Source organism: Corythoichthys intestinalis, chromosome 17 (genome assembly GCF_030265065.1).
Source record: "Corythoichthys intestinalis isolate RoL2023-P3 chromosome 17, ASM3026506v1, whole genome shotgun sequence".
In the NCBI taxonomy this organism is placed as follows: domain Eukaryota; kingdom Metazoa; phylum Chordata; class Actinopteri; order Syngnathiformes; family Syngnathidae; genus Corythoichthys; species Corythoichthys intestinalis.
This window is the reverse complement of record NC_080411.1, coordinates 3844726-3864403: the sequence shown is the minus strand read 5'-3', so window position 1 is coordinate 3864403 and position 19678 is coordinate 3844726. Positions and strand designations below refer to the sequence as shown.

The following is a 19678-nucleotide window of genomic DNA, read 5'->3' as shown; positions in this document are numbered from 1 at the left end:
TGTGACAACTAATGCGCGCACACGTGCATGTGTATGTTTGTGTGTGTGCTGGGCGGGTAGGACGTTTATGGCGACCCGCACTGACCCCCGGGTCGTCGCTTCCTGTTGGACAAGCTGATAAGACGTGCTACTTTTTCCACGCTGCGCCAATGGATGGAAACACATGATCCATGTCATCAACTTTGAGATTGCTGTTGTGTTCAAATGAGTGCATTTTATACAAATTGTTGTGGAGATAAATGTTCCTATTTTCCCCTTTTTCGTCGCTTCGCACAGCCACACACTTTGACCAATTTTCACCGGTCCAACTTCGGAACGTTCCAAAAATTCACACAACACAAGGTCTCTTTTCTCGATTTCGCCTTGAAAAAAAAAATCAAGACATCATGGTGCACAAAGGTTGTGTACAGTTTTTGCTAAAAATGTACAGTTCCATCCAAATTGCCCATTGACAGTATTTCCAATGGCCCAATTCATTTTCAATGGGGAAAAAAAATGACCCGATAAGTACAGAAAATGCCACGAAAAAGCCCTAAAATCTATAGGAAGTGCAAACTGCAAATTGGCGAAAAACTGAAAAATTAAAACAAGAAATGTGCAAAACATGATGACAGCCCAAAACGGTGGATGGACCGTTACCATTTGAATATCAAAATGACCGGAATTTTCGCGTGACGCAGATAATTTTTCAAATGACCCCCCCAAAATATTTCGTTCGCCCGTAGACTTGGGTTTAAAAAAAAACCCAAACAATTTGCTACTTGTCCAATAATTTTGGACCGAATCACAAAATTTAGACATAAAAAATTACAGGGTAGTAAGGAGCATAAAAGTTTCATACAGAATTTGGCATAAACGTAAGGTTCCCAAAACTCACCAAAAACTGTCCCATTCATTTCTAATGAGATGCCATTGGAAGCCATGTACGTCCAAATTTCACATTCATTTTCAATGGCAGGAAAACATAGGTCTTTGTGATTTTTGACCATTTACCATGACAGCCCATTGACATTCGACTGGCACCCACATAAGTCGATGCCATCGACAGTCATGCACATCCATTCCATGGGCGGGCATTTACGTCCAAATTTCCCATTCATTTTCAATGGCATAAAAACCTGTGTGGTTGTGATTTTTGAGCAAAAACTTCTCATTACAGTCCATTGACATTCAACTGGTGCCCAAGTAAGTCGATGCCGTTAACAGCCATGCAAGATGACGTGTCCCCGAAATGTCCCCAAATCAACAGGAATAGCCCATTGTTATTTCTCCAGAAATTGCAATTTCTAGTTTGATAAGGCTTTGCAAGGCAAAGGCCCAGATAGTAAAATTCCTTTCAAAAAATTTTTTTGATGGCGTTTCTTTGGGACACCGCGCAGCCCAAACCTTTTGACCCACCGTCACCATTCGAACATCAAAATGACCGGAATTTTCACGCGATGCAGGGCATTTTTCAAATGACAAAATTTTCTGTTTGCCCATAAATGTGTTTTTTTTTTTTTTTCAAAACGTATGTAGTCCGGCAATTTTTTTTACCAAATTGCATAATGTACACATCGAAAATTCTAGGGCGGTATGGGGCGTAAAAGTTGCCAAAAACTTACGGTTCCCCCTAAAATTCGCCAAAAACTGTCCCATTCACTTACAATGGGATGCTACTGAAAGCCATGTACGTCCAAATTTCCCATTTTCAGTGGCAGAAAAACCTGTGTGGTTGTGATTTTTGAGCAAAAACCTACCATTACAGCCCATTGACATTCAACCGGCGCCCAAGTAAATCAATGCCATTGACAGCTTGCCTGGCACGGCCAGACTGTTCTCCCTGTATTTTTCAAACACTGTGAGAATACTCTGGGACCCAGCCCATTTCCGGCCTGAGTACGGACAAAATCAACCGTCCAATCAGATTCGTTTATTTGCGTGACGTGTTCTTAACGAGCAACGTCACTCTTCCGCGTCGGAAGTCGTCTCCACAACAACACAGATGGCGAACAGGAGAGCCGAGAATATGGTCCAATCCACGGTAAAATCTGTCTTATATTACCAAAAACTCATCGACACAAGCCCACGACAACAGTCCGTCTCGCGCTAGCCATGTTGAATAAACTCTGCTCTCCTTGTATGTTTACTTCCGTGCTCAAGTCCCTCGTCCTGCCCTCGTTGCTTTACTAATGTCACGGCCGCCCGTCGCTGATCGGTCCACTCCGCTGTCTGTTTGCTGTGGCTTGCTCCGCCCTGGAAATTGTATCCGGTGAATGGTGGCCAGACTCAATTGCTGGAACAGCGGTGAGTGGTGTACCAGGCTAATTGACAGCCATGCAAGATGACGTCTCCTCGAAATGTTGCCAAATCAGCTGGAAGTGACCTAATATCAACGCGATGTGTCCTCCAAATTTCCCCAAATCAACAGCTGGTGACATGATATCAACAGGACGTGTCCCGGAAATTTCCCCAAATGAACTGGGCGGGTCTTAGATCTGTATCTATTACACCAAAGCCCCATCGAAATTTCTCCAAAAATTGCAGTTTCGAGTTACACAATAATGATCACGTTTCACACGTTTTGAACATTTTAACACAACGTCATATGTGTTGTTCATTCTTTTTACATGATAATTATCATGTTTTTGCATGACAGTAACCTCGTTTGTACATGACAATAATTACGTTATTACATGACAATAATTACGTTTTTACATACCAGTGATCACGTTTCACATGATGGTTATGTTTTTACACGTTTAGCACATTTTTACATGATAGTCATGTTTTTACATGACAGTTATAACGTTTTTGCATGATACTGTCATGTAAAAACGTGATACTGACGTTTTTTTGGGTGTGTGGTTGCAATACGCCTTGGTGTTTCAAAGTTGTCAAACAGGTCAAAATGGCTTGGAATTTTGTAACACTTGAGGTGAAATCTACCTGCTTGTGTTAAAACATGTACACAGTGTCGTGTTCAATCGATTGAAGACCCTTGAATCGAAATCAAATCGTGTCGAATTTGTTAATATCTCGGTTTAAAGAATCCTTATCGTACGCGATCGTGGGCGGGCAAATAAGTGTTTTTGCTAGTGCGTGTTCTTCTGTGGCTTTTTGCAATGAAGCGGTTCCACTCTGGCACCCCTGAGCCACGCCCCCTCCCACCAAGAACGTGACCCGAATGCAAAGCGCCCGGCCGGACGCGGCTCACGGAACATTCTTCCGTGGCGCGGTTCCGTGACGTCGCCGATGAAGCGCCTATAAAGAAACGGCGCGTGGCCTCCGGACCTTTACCTTCCTCCACGGTCTTCTCGGTTCAACATGGGCTCATCTGGCTGGTCTCAGGCGCTGATGGCGCTCACCTTGATGGCGGCGGCGGCGTCCTGCTTCGAACAGCCGGCTGAGGAGGCGGCGCCACGCCGCGCTCGCTTCTCCTCCAACAGCCCTGGTGAGCGATCAGAGTTTTAGGGGAAGACGTCAGAGTTGCGTGGTCACTGATCCAGAGTCTTTGTGCCGGCAGCGGATGTAGCGAGGTGCCTAAACGGCGCAGTGGCGGTGGGCTGCGGTTTCTTCTCCTGCCTAGAAAACTCCACCTGCGACACGGACGGCTTGCATGAGATCTGCGAGCTCTTTCTGCATGCCGCCGCCACCTTCGACACAGAGGTGAGTCTCTCCATGCCATCGCCAGCGATAGAATTCATAGCAAAAGCATAGGCGGAGTTTGAGACTTTTGTGGCAGAACATGTTGATGACCCCGAAATGGGTCGTCAGCAATAAAATTAACTTACAAGATATACGCTCAGTTAGTAGCTTAGCCCATGCTCGTAATTGTAAATACAGGACTCGCTGCTACTGTACGTGTGTGTGGGTCTGTGGAGACATAGACGCCGATTTTTGCGTTCTACAGTTTTTCCAGTCACTCACACCCTTGCGAAACTAATCCTAACCGTGGTGAGTTTGAAAATGGCGGCAGGCAAGACATAAGACGGCATCCTTTTTGACTGAATATTCCAGCCAGGAATATTTATGATCATAGACTGAAAATGAGCGTTCTTTTTTTTTGTTTCCCATCATTTTTGAGGGGAATTCTAAATCAGGCTGCTTAGGACAGTTATGCTTTTGGTCAGGGATGTCGTCCATTGAATATGTGGCTCTGTTGTACAATTAGCATCTTTAGAGGGAAAAAACTGAAACTCCGCTCACCATTTTGGCGGTGCTCGCCGGCGTTTCATGGTCCATATCTCCAATCCTTGGTTTTCGCTCAGTAGCTGTTGTCGCTTTTGAAACCTTAGGTTTAACAAAAAATTACGTATATCCATCTTGTTTCTTCTGTCCTCAGGTGGTTTAGGCTAAGCAAAGCAAATGACCGTCTCTAAGGTGCTAGTCACATGGTTGTTGTTTGAAAATTAATTTTGAATTTTTTTACCGGCAAAGTCTTCATTTTAAATTCATATTTTGGAAAGTCTAATAATATGCAATGACATTTTCGGCCTCCGGAGCCCCCTCAATCTCCGCGTATGCTCAAAAGTCGTTGATAAATTAATCTAGCAAACTCGTTGCAAAATTAGTTGACAGGTGAATCGAATGCCAATATGCATATTCTATTTGATCAAATAATCATAAATTAATCAGAAAAATGAGATGAAAAGCAAAATTTGTGGATTTCCACTCTGTGCTGATGTCATTCTGCGTGCCCTACACAGCAGTGGGTATAGAAGCCAAAAATTCTCAAGTGAGAGTAGCGTCACTTCAAAATGATACTCAAGAAAAAGTAATCAGCCAAAAAAACATACTCAAGTACATGTAAAAATATATATATATATATTTTATAATAATAGTATATTTTTTTACTCACCACCACGTCCTCTATATCAGTGTTCTTCAACCGGTGTGCCATGAGAGATCGTCAGTTGTGCCTCGAGAAATGATCCAATATCACTTTTTAAAAATTCGGGCTGTCAAACGATTAAAATTTTTAATCGAGTTAATTACAGCTTAAAAATTAATTAATCGTAATTAATCGCAATTAATCGCAATTCAAACCATTTATAAAATATGCCATATTTTTCTGTAAATTATATATATATTCTGTAAAATAAATTGTTGGAATGGAAAGATAAGACACAAGATGGATATATACATTCAACATACGGTACATAAGGACTGTAGTGGGCATTTCACTCTACTGTCATTTAAATCTGTCTATGCTGTCCTCACTCCGAAGCGTCTACTTTTTCCAAAGCTAGACAGCTAGTGAACGACGCCTTAATAATCAGACTTCTTCCTTTTTCATCTGATTTATTAATAAGATGGCCTCAAACCACTGTCCTCATTAGACCGTAGTGAAACTACAAAAAAAAGTACACAAGCATTGCATTAGCAACAACGTTAGCTTAGCACGCTATACAGGTTCACTAAACATAAACAAAAAGCGTCTCATACAAAAAATAGAACATTTCGCTTACTAACATAATATGTACATTCTTTACAACAACCATACTTACGGACAAATCTTGTCCAAGGATCATATAAGCACAACATTACAACGTAGGCGTCAGCCCGAGACGTCGTGCAGCCATATTGAACTGGCAAGAAAGCAATAAACCATGTCGCAAAGCGACCACAAGAGTTCGCTGTTAGACAGCACAAAAAACCTTGCTGTAAAACTTACCAAAAGGCAGAATACTGTCGGCGCGGGTGCGTTAATTGCGTCAAATATTTTAACGTGATTAATTGAAAAAAATTAGTTAACGCGATAATTTTGACAGCCCTATTAAAAATATAATAGAATTTATAACATTGTTAGGGCGGACCCTCACGGTAATTTAAAGGACACTCAGCCTTGTTAACAGCACGCGGACGTCGTCAGGCGGAGTTGCATTTGGAAGGAAGGACTAGGTGGAAGGTTCTCGGTCGTGTGCAGGCGAGTGAGTTATTGCTCGTGTGGCGTTCAAGAACTGCTCGGATTTCTATCCATCAGCCACCTTGCTGTCCATGACAATGTGTTGGAATAAAACGCAGGGGGAGGATTGAAGGTCGTCTCACATGGATAAAATGGAACATATCGACACTTGACGAGTCTAATCAAATGATGTACAGTAGGCGTGCTGGGGTCCACATTGAACGGTGTTCCGGACCACTTTCACCCCTGGTCATGTTTGAGTGCCATTGATGGCATTAGAATTCACAGACTAATGAAAAAAAAAAAGGATTAATCAGACGATTATTCTGCATGTTGATCAAATTAATTGCAAAATGACTCCAGTTTCCCCCCACACCCCAAAAACATGCACGGTAGCCTGATCGGAGACTCTAAACAGTGAGGATAAGCAGCTCGGAAAATGAATGAATTGACAGATTTGACTAACCAATTATGAAGTTTAAAATGTTTTTGTCATTTAATTAAAAAAACACAAGTAAAAGACCTTTTCCATTGCTGTTTTATTTTAAACATGTATATACTGTACTATAGTGGCATGAAAAAGTATCTGAACCTTTTGGAATTTCTCACATTTCTACATAAAATCATCATCAAATCTGATTTGATCTTGGCCAAAATCACACAGATGAAAATACAGTGTCTGCTTTAACTAAAACCACCCAAACATTTATAGGTTTTCACATTTTAATTCAAACAATGACAGAAGGTAGAAAAAAATAGGTGAACCATCACATTTAATATTTTGTAGCCCCCCCTTTGGCAGCAATAACTTCAACCAGACGCTTCCTATAGCTGCAGATCAGTCTGGTCCATCGATCAGGACTAATCTTGGCCCATTCTTCCCTACAAAACTGCCGAAGTTCAGTCAGATTCCTGGTATGTCTGGCATAAATCGCTGTCATTAGGTCATGCCACAGCATCTCAATGCGGTTAAAGTCTGGACTTTGACTTGGCCACTCCAGAACATGTGTTTTGTTCGTCTGAAACCATTCTGAAGTTGATTCACTTCTGTATTTTGGGTCATTGTCCAAGGGCCTTTTTGTGAACATTAAACGAGCAACAATGTTTTTTGTTAGACAGCAGTGGCTTCCTCTGTGGTGTCCTCCCATGAACACCATTCTTGGCCATAGTTTTACATATAGTTGATGTGTGCACAGAGATATTGGACTGTGCAGTGATTTCTGTGTCTTTAGCAGACACTCTAGGGTTATTTTTGATCTCTCTGAGTATTCTGCGCTGAACTCTTGGCGTCATCTTTGGTGGACTGCCACTCCTTGGGAGGGAAGCAACAGTGCCAAACTCTCCATTTGTAGACAACTTCTCTGACTGTCGATTGATGAGCATCTAGAATTTTAGAGATGGTTTTGTATCCTTTCCCAGCTTTATAAAAATCAACAATCCTTAATCGCAGGTCTTCAGACAGCTCTTATGACGGAGCCATGGGTCACATCAGACAATGCTTCTCATCAAGACATTCCTTACCATGTGTGTGTTTTATAGTGGGCAGGGCAGCTTTAAACCACTCATCAGTGATTGGGCACTAGAGCTGGGAATCTTTGGGCACCTAACGATTCGATTACGATTCAGAGGCTCCGATTCGATTATGAAACGATTATTGATGCACCCTCCCTCCTTTTTATTTTTATTTTTTAAATGTTTTGTACATTAGTTCCAAAATTGTTCAAAAATCCTCTCAGGCTAAACCAAACTACTATTTCAGTATTAGTTAACATATAACAGTAAACAAATATACAAAAATAACAGTAAATAAAAAAGTCCAGTCACCATTCATTATCAGCAGCTTTAAACTACATTCAATTAATTTAATGTTGTGAATCAACTATTACAGTTGTTAAAATTTCTCTCGTTATTCCATAATTTCCCTTCTGTCTACTTTTGTGAAAGTTTTAAAACTATTTCATCATTTAAAGATAGGTTCAAGACCAGATTCTGCCGATTTAGGAGTATTTTAGATAAAAAGTTCATTAGGTTCGTTACAACAGAGCCTTCTAGAGAGCTCTACTGCTTTAAGATGGCGGCTGTTTACTTACGCCGGAAAGTCTGTCACTTCGCATCTCTGTTCAATAATACATGTTCTAACACCGACGTTGTCTGTCATTTTGCATCTAGTTCTACATATATATGATATCTATGGTAGCCATATGTTTGTAGCAACTAGCAACTGGGCGTTGTTTGTAGCGGCTGTCAGCCGCAGTCAGGTATGATTGTTTTTTTTTTTTTTTATCTAGCGGCATGAGTTGAACATGATATTTACTCTCGGTCCGTTCCTCATTGCGTCCCAAAGACCGCGCTGACTGTGTTTTACTTCCGCTTTACCTGGTATAATTCAATAATCGGAATTCGGATATTTGTGAATCGTTCTCGAATCGTCCACGGCCGAATCGCGAATAATCTAAGAATTGGAAATTTCGCACGCCTCTATTGGGCACACACATGACTTAAAATGGTTGGTAAAAATTGGTTTCAATTGCTCTTTAATTCTCCTTAGGCAGAGGGTTCACTTATTTTCCCCCTTCCGTCATTGTTTGCATACTATCCTCATTAAAATATGAAAACCTATAAATGTTTGGATGGTTTTAGTTAAAGCAGACACTGTATTTTCATCTGTGTGATCTTGACAAAGATCAAGTCACATTTGATGGTGATTTTATGCAGAAATGTGAGAAATTCCAAAAGGTTCAGATACTTTTTCATACCACTGTATATTAATTATATAAATAGAACTCTTTAGATACAATTGATGGTGCTAGACGTCCAACCCATTTGGACTGGGAGGGGTTCATTAGTCCCTCCCAGTCCAAAAGGATGGGATGTCACGCGCAGTCATTGAGCGAGTCAGTGAAGAAAGGACTGAAGGTCATATGTACATTTTGATGGAAACCAGGGCAAGATGTTTGTGAAGAAGAGCCTGCACTGCGTAGCCCAGGGCATCGGCAGCAAAGTTTTCCAGACCATCCGCCGCTGCAACATCTTCCAGAGGATGATCGCCGAGGTGCAGGAAGAATGTTTCGTCACGCACGACATCTGCTCGGTGGCGCGCGACAACCCGCAGGCCTTCGCCGACGTGGTGCAAGTGCCCACGCACTTCCCAAACAGGTAACTTGGAAACATTACCTGACCGCAATGTGACATGAGAGTTGACTTGGAAAGCGGGGGAGGGGGGTTAGCCACCTTTTTGCACTGAACTTTGCACTGACTTTTTTGGGGGTAGGGTAATTTTATTTTGGCATAATTTTTTCTTTGAAAATATATATTTTTTGATGTTGTTCCTTTTTGAGTCTCAAATTTATTTTTGCATTCAAACATTTTTTATTGAGGTGACTTTTTTTTTTTTAATTGAAAATGTATATTTGAATAAAGACACAAGTCTACCTTCATAGTTATTGAGAGAGAAATTAAGAATGCTCTAAAAATAAAAGCTATCGGGGAATCTGATTTTTTTAAATTTATGATTTATATTTCATTATGTAGACATGCCTCATAAGGAAAGGAGGTTGAGGGATAAAAAGAGGGGGAGGGGGAGCTGGATGATCCTACTAAAGGCAGAGGATCCCTCATCAGCTGGGTGAATAGTAACACAGTGCAAGGATATTCAGGTATAAAATACAACAATTATAAACACAATTGCAATGCTATTGTTCTATAACCTTTTTGTCAATTATTAACTATTAGGTGGTAGAATTGTCAAATATGGATAATAATAAAATAATAGTTTTGAAAAAAACTATGCTGATAGTGGCTCAGTCACCGTCTGATGTTGTTTGTTCTCATATGAGCAACAAGTTGAGGAAGTTTTGATGTAGAGATTGAAGGAAGAAAAGAGGCAAAGACTGAGTCACAGCCAGAAAGTGTTGATGACAGTGTTGATTTCCATTCACTATTCCCCCCTCCCAATTAAAGTCTGTCTAAAACGGAAGTATTGTTGTATGATCTATGAGCACCTACCCCTCCATCGGTCTCTGCACGGCCCTGAATTGCTATTGGCAATAGAAACAGGAATGTGCCTGTCATTATTGATTAGCATTAGGGCTGTCAAAATTATCGCGTTAACGCGCGGTAATTAATTTTTTAAATTAATCACGTTAAAATATTTGACGCAATTAACGCACATGTCCCGCTCAGACAGTATTCTGCCTCTTGGTAAGTTTTACAGCAAGGCTTTTTGTGCTGTCTAACAGCGAACTCTTGTGGTCGCTTTGCAACATGGTTTATTCTTTACTTGCCTATTCAATATGGCTGCACGACGTCTCGGGCTGACGCCTGCGTTGTAATGTTGTGCTTATATGATCCTTGGACAAGATTTGCCCGTAAGTATGGTTGTTGTAAAGAATGTACATATTATGTTAGTAAGCGAAATGTTCTATTTTTTGTATGAGACGCTTTTTGTTTATGTTTAGTGAACCTGTATAGCGTGCTAAGCTAACGTTGTTGCTAATGCAATGCTTGTGTACTTTTTTTTTGTAGTTTTACGACGGTCTAAAGAGGACAATGGTTTGAGGCTATTTTATTAATAAATCAGATGAAAAAGGAAGAAGTCTGATTATTAAGGCGTCGTTCACTAGCTGTCTAGCTTTGGAAAAAGTAGACGCGTCGGAGTGAGGACAGCATAGACAGATTTAAATGACAGTAGAGTGAAATGCCCACTACAGTCCTTATGTACCGTATGTTGAATGTATATATCCATCTTGTGTCTTATCTTTCCATTCCAACAATTTATTTTACAGAATATATATATAATTTACAGAAAAATATGGCATATTTTATAGATGGTTTGAATTGCGATTGTGATTAATTACGATTAATTAATTTTTAAGCTGTAATTAACTCGATTAAAAATTTTAATCGTTTGACAGCCCTAATTAGCATGTTAGCAAAAATACCATTTCCCTTGAAAACACAGAATCAAAGCTATCTTTGAGGGGATGACTGTGGAAAATCTGGTGTTTAGCATTGAGTGCAGTGCAAAGGTGACTAATTCTGGCTGTGGCAGGTACTACAGCACGTTGCTGCAAACGCTGCAGACTTGCGACGATCAGACGGTGGCGGCGGTGCGTTCTGGCCTGCTAGGTCGTCTGAGTCCCGACATGGAAACCTTCCTGTTGATGGTCCAGAACAGGGAGTGCGAGGCGGGGGCGGGCCAGGCAGCCGCCCCCTTGGATGACCCCTCCGTCTGGAGGAGCGTCCCCGTCTTCAACGTTCAGCCCGGCTTCCGGGGTCGCGACCCCACCCACCTGTTCGCCCGCAAGCGCTCGCTGGCCGACGGGGAGTCGGGGCCCGGCCCGCGTCGTTAGACTACTACGCTCTCACCTTTGATCCGTTTCCTTAATTTATGCGTTTTCGTGCCGGTCACAAAGCGTCCCCATTTGACCACCAAATAAAAACTTTGATGCATTTAAATTTCTGTCTTGTTTTTCTTGTGTACACAGAATCAGAACTTCCATCACAAAGACGTTTTAACTCATTTGGCTTGTAGTTCTTAAAAGATAAATGTTGGTATGAGTTATTGTAATTTGATATTCAAACCCCTCTTAATGCTTTCGTTTTTATACAATTTGAAAAATTTGTTGAACTAGTAGGTCATCATCAATCAGCTTTTACTGCCAAATGAAATGGTCACCAGTCAATGTTCAACAAGTGGGTTGGTTGCCATTCTGGGCATATATTGGCAATGTTTAGTCAATGCAAAGAATAAAAAATAGTATAAATATAAGTCCAGATGATTTCTTTTAAAAGAATTATGCAATTCTTATCACAGTTATTGACAATATTTACATGCACTTCCTGCTTTAAAGAGCGGACATTTCTCATAGCATTAGCATCGGGCTAACATTCATCTTGGCTAGCCTCGGTGGCCATCACAGTTAGCGTCACATCCAAACTTTTCCAATTATTGACAATATTTACACGCATTATCAACAACACAAATGCACAAAGAGTGACACCTCAACTTTACGCTTTTGAGCTCGGCTTTCTTGACGACGACGACAACGAAATAATCGTCTACGCGGTCAAGGGGCAGGATGAGACGTTCTGGACGAGCTCCAGATAGTCCTGTTGGAGTACAATATTAGTTCAAGCATCGCGCTAACTTCCGGCTACACTAGAAGCGGTTACCTGCTGGGCTAGCGCGGCTAGCATCAAGTCCAAACGCCGGACAAGCGTCGGGAAGGTGGGCCGGCGAGAAGGGACGGCGTGCCAGCAGTCTTGCATCATCTCGTAGCTGACCAACAGGATGCATTTAGCGGCACTTTTAATTCGGGATTCGCCATTTTACTCACAGCTCTTGTGTGCAGGCGAAAGGTTTGTCCATGCGGTGGCCTTCTTTGAGAAGTTTGAAGAGATCCTCCACAGGGACTCCGGGGTACGGTGACGCTCCCAATGTGAAGATTTCCCACAGCAGGATGCCGAAAGACCACCTGAGCCCACAAGAAAAATAATAGTAGCTGATGGATTTCCGATGCTAACTGCAACGTAGCGAGAGCAAACGGACCAGAAGACTCACACGTCACTTTGGTGCGTGTAGATGCGGTCGAACAAAGCTTCGGGTGCCATCCACTTGACCGGCAGAGGACCCTGAACAATGCAAGCAGAACAATTTGCAGAACTTCTACTTTTGAGTTGATTTTAAGGTGTCTTCTAAGCTCTTGTCTGGACTGTTCTGTACTATTCTATTCTAGATTGCGCTGTTCAAGTTTGGACTGATTCGGTCATTGCTGGTCTGTTCTGTTCCTTTCTGCCCTGGAATCTTTTGTCTGTACTCTTCAAGGTTGGACTTTCTGATTGGCACTAGGGGTGTGGCAATATATTGATATAATACGTCGCAATTCTTTGTAGCCCTATAGGTTATCAATATGCTTTTGCCAACAATATTTTCAAAAGAACCGAACTCGGGCTGCAGCTATCGATTATTTTAGTAGTCCATTATTCAATGTTCAAGTTAGTTCGAATAATCGAGTAATCGAATATGGAATATGAAAAAATATACTTGAACTGAGCCTTAAACGGCATTTAAAAAAATACATGAGAATCTAAGAACAACAAAAAAAAACTGGCTAACTTACATAACATCAGTCCGCTAGCTTAAATGCTATAAAATGCTAACTTTTTTTTTTTTTACAATGCTCTTAACATATGGCTCAAACACATTCCCACAAAAAACGGCTAAATATACCTATTAACTAAATTACGAATGCATTAAAAAACATTAGCTCAAATAAAACTTAGCTTATGTTGGTCTTAACAGGGAGCAGCTGGATTAAGCCATTTGTAATAAGTTATGTCATATTCACTCTTGTAACAACCCAAATCCATAAAACTAAATGCAAACACTTTCAAAACAAACCATTACAACGCCACCTTAATTAAACGAATACTGGAAGCAGCAAAATTTAATTTGAATCTTTTTTCAAATCGAATTAGTCGAGTTAATTGATTAATCGTTGCAGCACTAAACCGAACCCTTGTTTTGACAGGGAATGGCGAATGAATGAACATTCATTATGTTTGTAATGAAAAAAGCCCCCTGCATCCCTGCTCCCATACCCTCCATTCAGATTAAAGGACTGTCTCTCCGTCATCTTCCCCACTCATCACCAACTCCATCCGCCAAATTCTCTAAAAGCTGCCATCACACCGATCATAAAGGCAACAGCTCTCAAGTCTCGCCCTTGATGTCTAATCCCCTTTCCTGGCAAATATCCTGGAACAGGCTGTCGCTTCACAAATTATTAGTCACCTCACCCACAAAAATTTGTTTGAACTCTTCCAATCTGGTTTCCGCGCACAGCACAGTACTGAACCATCCACCTATCCATCCAGTTTCAACCGCTTATCTGAAGTCGGGTCCCATGGACAGCAGTTTCTGCAGGGAGCCCCAAACTTCCCTTTCCCTGGCCACATTCACTACTTTGCCTGGTACACCAGACTCACCGCTGTTCCAGCCATTGAGTCTGGCCACCATTCAGCGGATACAATTTCCAGGGCGGAGCAAGCCACAGCAAACAGACAGCGGAGTGGACCAATCAGCAACAGGCAGACGTGACGTTGTTAAAGCGACAAGTAATTAGCGTGAGCGGAGAATGGAGAAGTTTATTCAACATGGCTAGCGTGAGCCATGTTGACTGTTGTCATTGACTTGTTTCAATGTGTTTTTGGTAATTTAAAACTGGTTTTACTACGGATTGGAACATATTCTCGGCTCTCCCGTTCGCCATCTGTGTTGTTGTAGCGACGACTTTCGGCGCGCAAGAGTGACGTTACTCGTTAAGAACACGTCACGCAAATAAACGAGTCTGATTGGACGGTTGATTTTGTATCTCGCTCGAGAGGCCGTTAATGGGCTGGGTCCCAGACTATTTCTCACAGTGTTTGAAAAATAATTCACTAGCTCTGACTGGGGGATCCCAAAGCGCTCCCAAGCCAGTATCAAGATATAATCCCTTCACCTGGTTCTGTCCCGAGGTCTTCTCCCAGTTGGACGTGTCAGGAGCACCTCCCGAGGGAGGCGCCCAGGTGGCATCCGCATCAGATTCTCGAACCACCTCAACTGACTCCTTTCTACGTAAAGGAGCAGCAACTCGACTCTTGAGTCTCTCACGAACCGCCGTGTTTCTCACCTTGTCTCTAAGGGAGACACCAGCTATCCATCTGAGCAAGCCGCTTGTACCCGTGATCTTGTTCTTTCGGTCATGACCCATCACTCATAACCATAGGTAAAGGTAGGAACGGCAGAATGAGAGCTTTGCCTCTGGGCTCAGCTCCCTTTTCGTTGCAACAGTGCGATAAAGCGACTGCAGTACCGCTCCTGTGAACCCAATACTCTGTCCAATCTTACGCACTCGTGACCAAGACCCAGAGACACTCCTTCACTTGATGCAAGACCTCATTCGCCAAGGCAATCCACCTGTCTCCTGCAGAGAACCATAGCCTCAGATTTGGAGGTGCTGATCCTCATCCCCGCCGCTTTACACTAGGCTGCAAACCAGTCCAGTGAGTACTGCAGGTCACAGGCTAATGATGCAAACAGGACCACATCATCTGCAATAAGCAGTGATGCAATCCTCAACCCACCGAAAACTCTCTCCGCCATGACTACGCCTTGATATCCTGTCCAAAGCTGGCTGATAAAGCGCAACCCTGGCGAAGTGTTGGGGCATTTCCAGGTTACTTGCTGTTGATTTCGGGTCACTCCCTGTTGGTTTTGGGGCATTTTTGGGTCACTTTCTTGTTAACTCATTGGCTGTTATTGACAGTTCTAGACATCCAATCTATTTTGACTGGGAGGAGACAAATCAATGTGACTATGGACACAAAAGTGACCCAAGCTCAATGGTTCACACACTCGATCAGACAAATAAAAAATATCTGGTTTCATGACACCAATGTCAGAATAAAAGCATGTGATTCTGTACATACAATGTGAATGCGCTGCAACTGGCGAGACGTATGTTTGACACCTCTGTTCTAGAATATTTCAGTTAGGTTATGGACTGGACTAGTGTCTACTATGTTCTGTCGCGGTGCTTGTTACATTAGTTGTCTTCTTGTAGTAGTCCACCCGGTGCACATCTCTGGCCAGGCCAAAGTCCGCTATCTTCATGACCAGCTCTTGCGTGACCAGAACGTTCCGGGCCGCCAAATCTCGGTGGATGCACTGAATGGAGACAAGGTAGACGGCCGTCACTCGCCGGTTCTAGAAAACACTTGGTCGTCCAGTACCTTCTTCGACGCCAGGTAGGCCATTCCTCGGCCCACCTGATACGCCGCCGACACCAGCTCTAGGAGATCCACACCGGCGGGTGGCGCCTCGGCCGAGCGGCGCCAGTACTCGTCAGAAGGGCGGCGCGCACGGAGGTGCTCCCGTAAGTTCCCTCGGGCGGCGTACTCCACCACCACGTAAAGTGGCCCTGCGGAACACACATGGCTGGGATCGGGTAGAAAAGGGTAGAAAGGCACTTTTTATCTGGCTACCATCCAGCGTGCAGGCGCCGATCAGGTTGATGATGTTCTTGTGCCGACCGATCATCTTCATCATCTCCATCTCTGAGATGAGGTCCATCAGGTCCTTTTCACCGGCGTCCGCTGCTCATCACGCGTTGGATTCAGACAACGGAAAGACATGGGCCGTATGGCGAGCGCTTACCTTTCAGCATCTTGACCGCCACCTTGGTGACGCGCGACGGATGCTCTTGGTCCAACCCCGTCGCCTCCGCTAAGGCCACCTGCCCGAAGCACCCCTCGCCCAGCGGTTTGCCCAGCGTTAGCCTGAGGAACCAGACACCGGAAAGCTAGCAAGCTAGGTAACATCGAGCCACACGGCTAAACGGCACGATGGAGTATTGGGGCCAAAGAAAGTAAGAAAAAATTGATTACGAGGTTGAAGTTGTACTATTAGTACGAGAAAAAAAAGTTGTACTATAAGTACAAGATTAAAGTTGTATTATTTTGTAAGGTTAATGTAGCAAAATTAGCTGCTACAGTGGGGCAAATAAGTATTTAGTCAACCACTAATTGTGCAAGTTCTCCCATTTGAAAATATTAAAGAGGCTTGTAATTGTCAACATGGGTAAACCTCAATCATGAGACAGTATGTGGAAAAAAACGGAAAATCACATTCATTCTTTCCTTTACACAGATCAGTCGTCCTGGTCCCTTTGCAGTAAAATAGCCCCAAAGCATGATGTTTCCACCCCCATGCTTCACAGTCGGTATGATGTTCTTCGGATGCAATTCAGTATTCTTTCTCCTCCAAAACACAAGAACCTGTATTTCTACCAAAAAGTTCTATTTTGGTTTCATCTGACCATAACACATTCTCCCAGTCCTCTTCTGGATCATCCAAAAGCTCTCTAGCGAACCACAGATGGGCCTGGACGTGTATTGGCTTCAGCAGGGGGACACGTCTGGCAGTGCAGGATTTGAGTCCCTGGCGGCGCTTTGTGTTACTGATAGTAGCCTTTGTTACTGTGGTCCTAGCTCTCTCTAGGTCATTCACTAGGTCCCCCCGTGTGGTTCTGGGATTATTGCTCACCGTTCTTGTTATCATTTTGACGCCGCGGGGTGAGATCTTGCATAGAGCCCCAGATCGAGGGAGATTATCAGTGTTCTTGTATGTCTTCCATTTTCTAATAATTGCTCCCACAGTTGATTTCTTTACACCAAGCGTTTTACCTATTGCATATTCAGTCTTCCCAGCCCAGTGCAGGTCTACAGTTTTGTCTCTGGCGTCCTTCGACCATAGTGGAGTTTGGAGTGTGACTGACTGAAGTTGTGGACAGGTGTCTTTTATACAGATGAGTTAAAACAGGTGCCATTAATACAGGTAACGAGTGGAGCCTCGTTAAACCTTGTTAGACCTCGTTAGAAGTTAGACCTCTTTGACAGCCAGAAATCTTGCTTGTTTGTAGGTGACCAAATACTTATTTTCCACTCTAATTTTGGAAATAAATTCTTTAAAAATCAAACAATGTGATTTTCTGTTTTTTTTTTCTCCACATTCTGTCTCTCATGGTTGAGGTTTACCCATGTTGACAATTACAGGCCTCTCTAATCTTTTCACGTAGGAGAACTTGCACAATTGGTGGTTGACTAAATACTTGTTTGCCCCACTGTACGTACATCACGTAGAACTTCACAGTGTCTGTTAAAATCAATATTGAGAGCATATTGTGAGGCCGTTTTAGGATTGCTTTCACAAATATGGAAAGCCTTCATCTTTTGGCTCATCTACATCAAATAATAATTAGCAGAATGATTTATACTCGTACTTTTTCGTAGGGTTTGGTAAAGAATGTAGCAGCTAGTTCAGCTACATTAGCCTTATATAATAATACTTTTTTTCTCGTACTAATAGTATCACTTTTTTCTTGTACTAATACTACGGCTTTATTCTCGTACCAATACTATATTCTTTAATCTCGTACTCATATTTAAACATTTTTGTCCGTACTAATAGTAAGAGTTTTTTCTTGTACAACCGTAATTTTCGGACTATAAGCCGCTACTTTTTTCCTTCATTGTGAATCCTGCGGCTTATAGTCAGGTGCGGCTTCTTTGCTGATTTATTTGGGTTAATAGGTAACACTTTATTTGACAGTGGCGTCATAAGACTGTCATAAGACCAAATAGACCACTATGAAGCTTTGAACCAATTGGCTGCAAAGCTCCATTGCTTCAAGAAGCTTCATTTGGCCATCACTGCTCCCTTGGGGGAGACAGTCAACCTCTGCTGCTACCTGCTGTCAACATTGTTGTTGTTGCCCAACATGCCTCCTAGCATGCATTGCAGTGCTACAGATGTAAATAGCAATCAAAATTCATGTTCGGTGCTAATTATTTCTTCAGTTCCTGTTCCAGTTTCATTTATTGCTAGTTATGGCATTGGGTAACACTTTATTTGACAGCGGCGCCATAGGACTGTCAACAGACAATCATAATTATGACATCACACTGTTATGAGCATTATTGAATGCTTATAACAGATGTCATTAAGTGTCATCTGGCAAATTATGTCACGAACTCCATTTATGTCCAGCTCGGATCTTTTACATCCATTCAAAAGGAGATAATTTGCTGGATACTGTTAAATGACATCTGTTTTAAGCATTCATTCATGCTATGACAGTGTTATGTCATAATTAAAGATGTCCCGATCGATCGGCATCGATCACGTCATTTTCAAAGTATCGGAATCAGCAAAAAAAATATCGGACATGCCTTTCTTTAAAATATATTTATTTTTTATTTAATTCGTTTTCTAATTGTATTTAACGTTACAGACAAAATGTCTTACACTCATCCAGAGTAGTTTTGGCTTAAAGCAGTGCTATCAAGTTTATTGCGTTAACGGCGGTAATTAATTATTTTTTAATTAATCACGTTAAATAATTAATGCATGCGCTGCACGATCCACTCCTGCATTGTCGCGTTCAATCTATAAAGACGCCGTTTTACCAAAAGGCAGCGTATAAAGAGTAGAGATAATTTTGACAGCCTTTGGAGCCATTTTATATGTGGCTAAAGCCTTAAAATACCTCTCTCAGCAATTAAAAATAACGTGGGAGGCAATGTGGGGAAGAAAGGTAGTAGATAATCATTTTCTTAACACCCTGTGTTCTTTCCCAACGCAGAGAAGATATATCAATTGGTGCCCCTACGCACAGTCATGGTTGACCTTCCCATTATGCATTTGGGCAGAACAGAAGTCGCTGCAGTATCATTTACTGAAAGCTCAACAAATACACTAGATGGCAATATTTAGTCACAATATACAAAGTCACATTTATCCTTTAAGAATTACAAGTCTTTCTATCCGTGGATCCCTCTCACAGAAAGAATGTTAGTAATGTAAATGCCATCTTGAGGATTTATTGTCATAATAAACAAATACAGTACTCATGTGCTGTATGTTGAATGTATATATTCGTCCGAGTTTTATTCATTTTTTTCTTAATGCATTGCCAAAATGTATATGTTTGGGAAAAATTATTGGGAATGATTGGAATTGAATCGGGAGCAAAAAAAAAAGCCATCGGATCGGGAAATATCGGGATCGGCAGATACTCAAACTAAAACGATCAGGATCGGATCGGGAGCAAAAAAACATGATCGCAACAACCCTAGACATAATTATGATTGTTTAATGTCTTATGGGGCCACTGTCAAAGTGTTACCAAATACCATAACTAGCTATTAATGAAACAACTGGAACAGTAACTGAGGCAGGTGGCAGCA

At 42.1% G+C, this 19678-nt stretch overlaps 2 protein-coding genes across 3 annotated transcripts in view; one reads left to right on the top strand and one right to left on the bottom strand.

Moving 5' to 3' along the window:
- Positions 1 to 3306: 3306 nt before the first annotated feature.
- Positions 3307 to 11284, top strand: LOC130905550 (stanniocalcin-like). Its single transcript, XM_057819067.1, has 4 exons — positions 3307 to 3433; positions 3506 to 3648; positions 8832 to 9043; positions 10938 to 11284. Exons 1-4 carry the CDS (start codon positions 3307 to 3309, stop codon positions 11236 to 11238), a joined length of 783 nt encoding a protein of 260 aa, XP_057675050.1. The 3' UTR covers positions 11239 to 11284.
- Positions 11245 to 19678, bottom strand: part of LOC130905549 (fibroblast growth factor receptor 1-A-like) — a 21265-nt gene continuing 12831 nt past the window's right edge. Inside the window, exons 11-18 of one of the 2 annotated variants that reach the window (XM_057819065.1) lie at positions 16089 to 16210; positions 15917 to 16027; positions 15665 to 15852; positions 15477 to 15599; positions 12450 to 12520; positions 12226 to 12363; positions 12062 to 12167; positions 11245 to 11998 (exon numbers count right to left, since the gene is read on the bottom strand). In XM_057819065.1, the coding sequence (XP_057675048.1) occupies positions 11948 to 11998; positions 12062 to 12167; positions 12226 to 12363; positions 12450 to 12520; positions 15477 to 15599; positions 15665 to 15852; positions 15917 to 16027; positions 16089 to 16210 (910 nt within the window). In that variant the 3' untranslated portion in view covers positions 11245 to 11947. The remainder of the gene's footprint in view (positions 11999 to 12061; positions 12168 to 12225; positions 12364 to 12449; positions 12521 to 15476; positions 15600 to 15664; positions 15853 to 15916; positions 16028 to 16088; positions 16211 to 19678) is intronic. The other variant, XM_057819066.1, reaches the window with a different exon arrangement.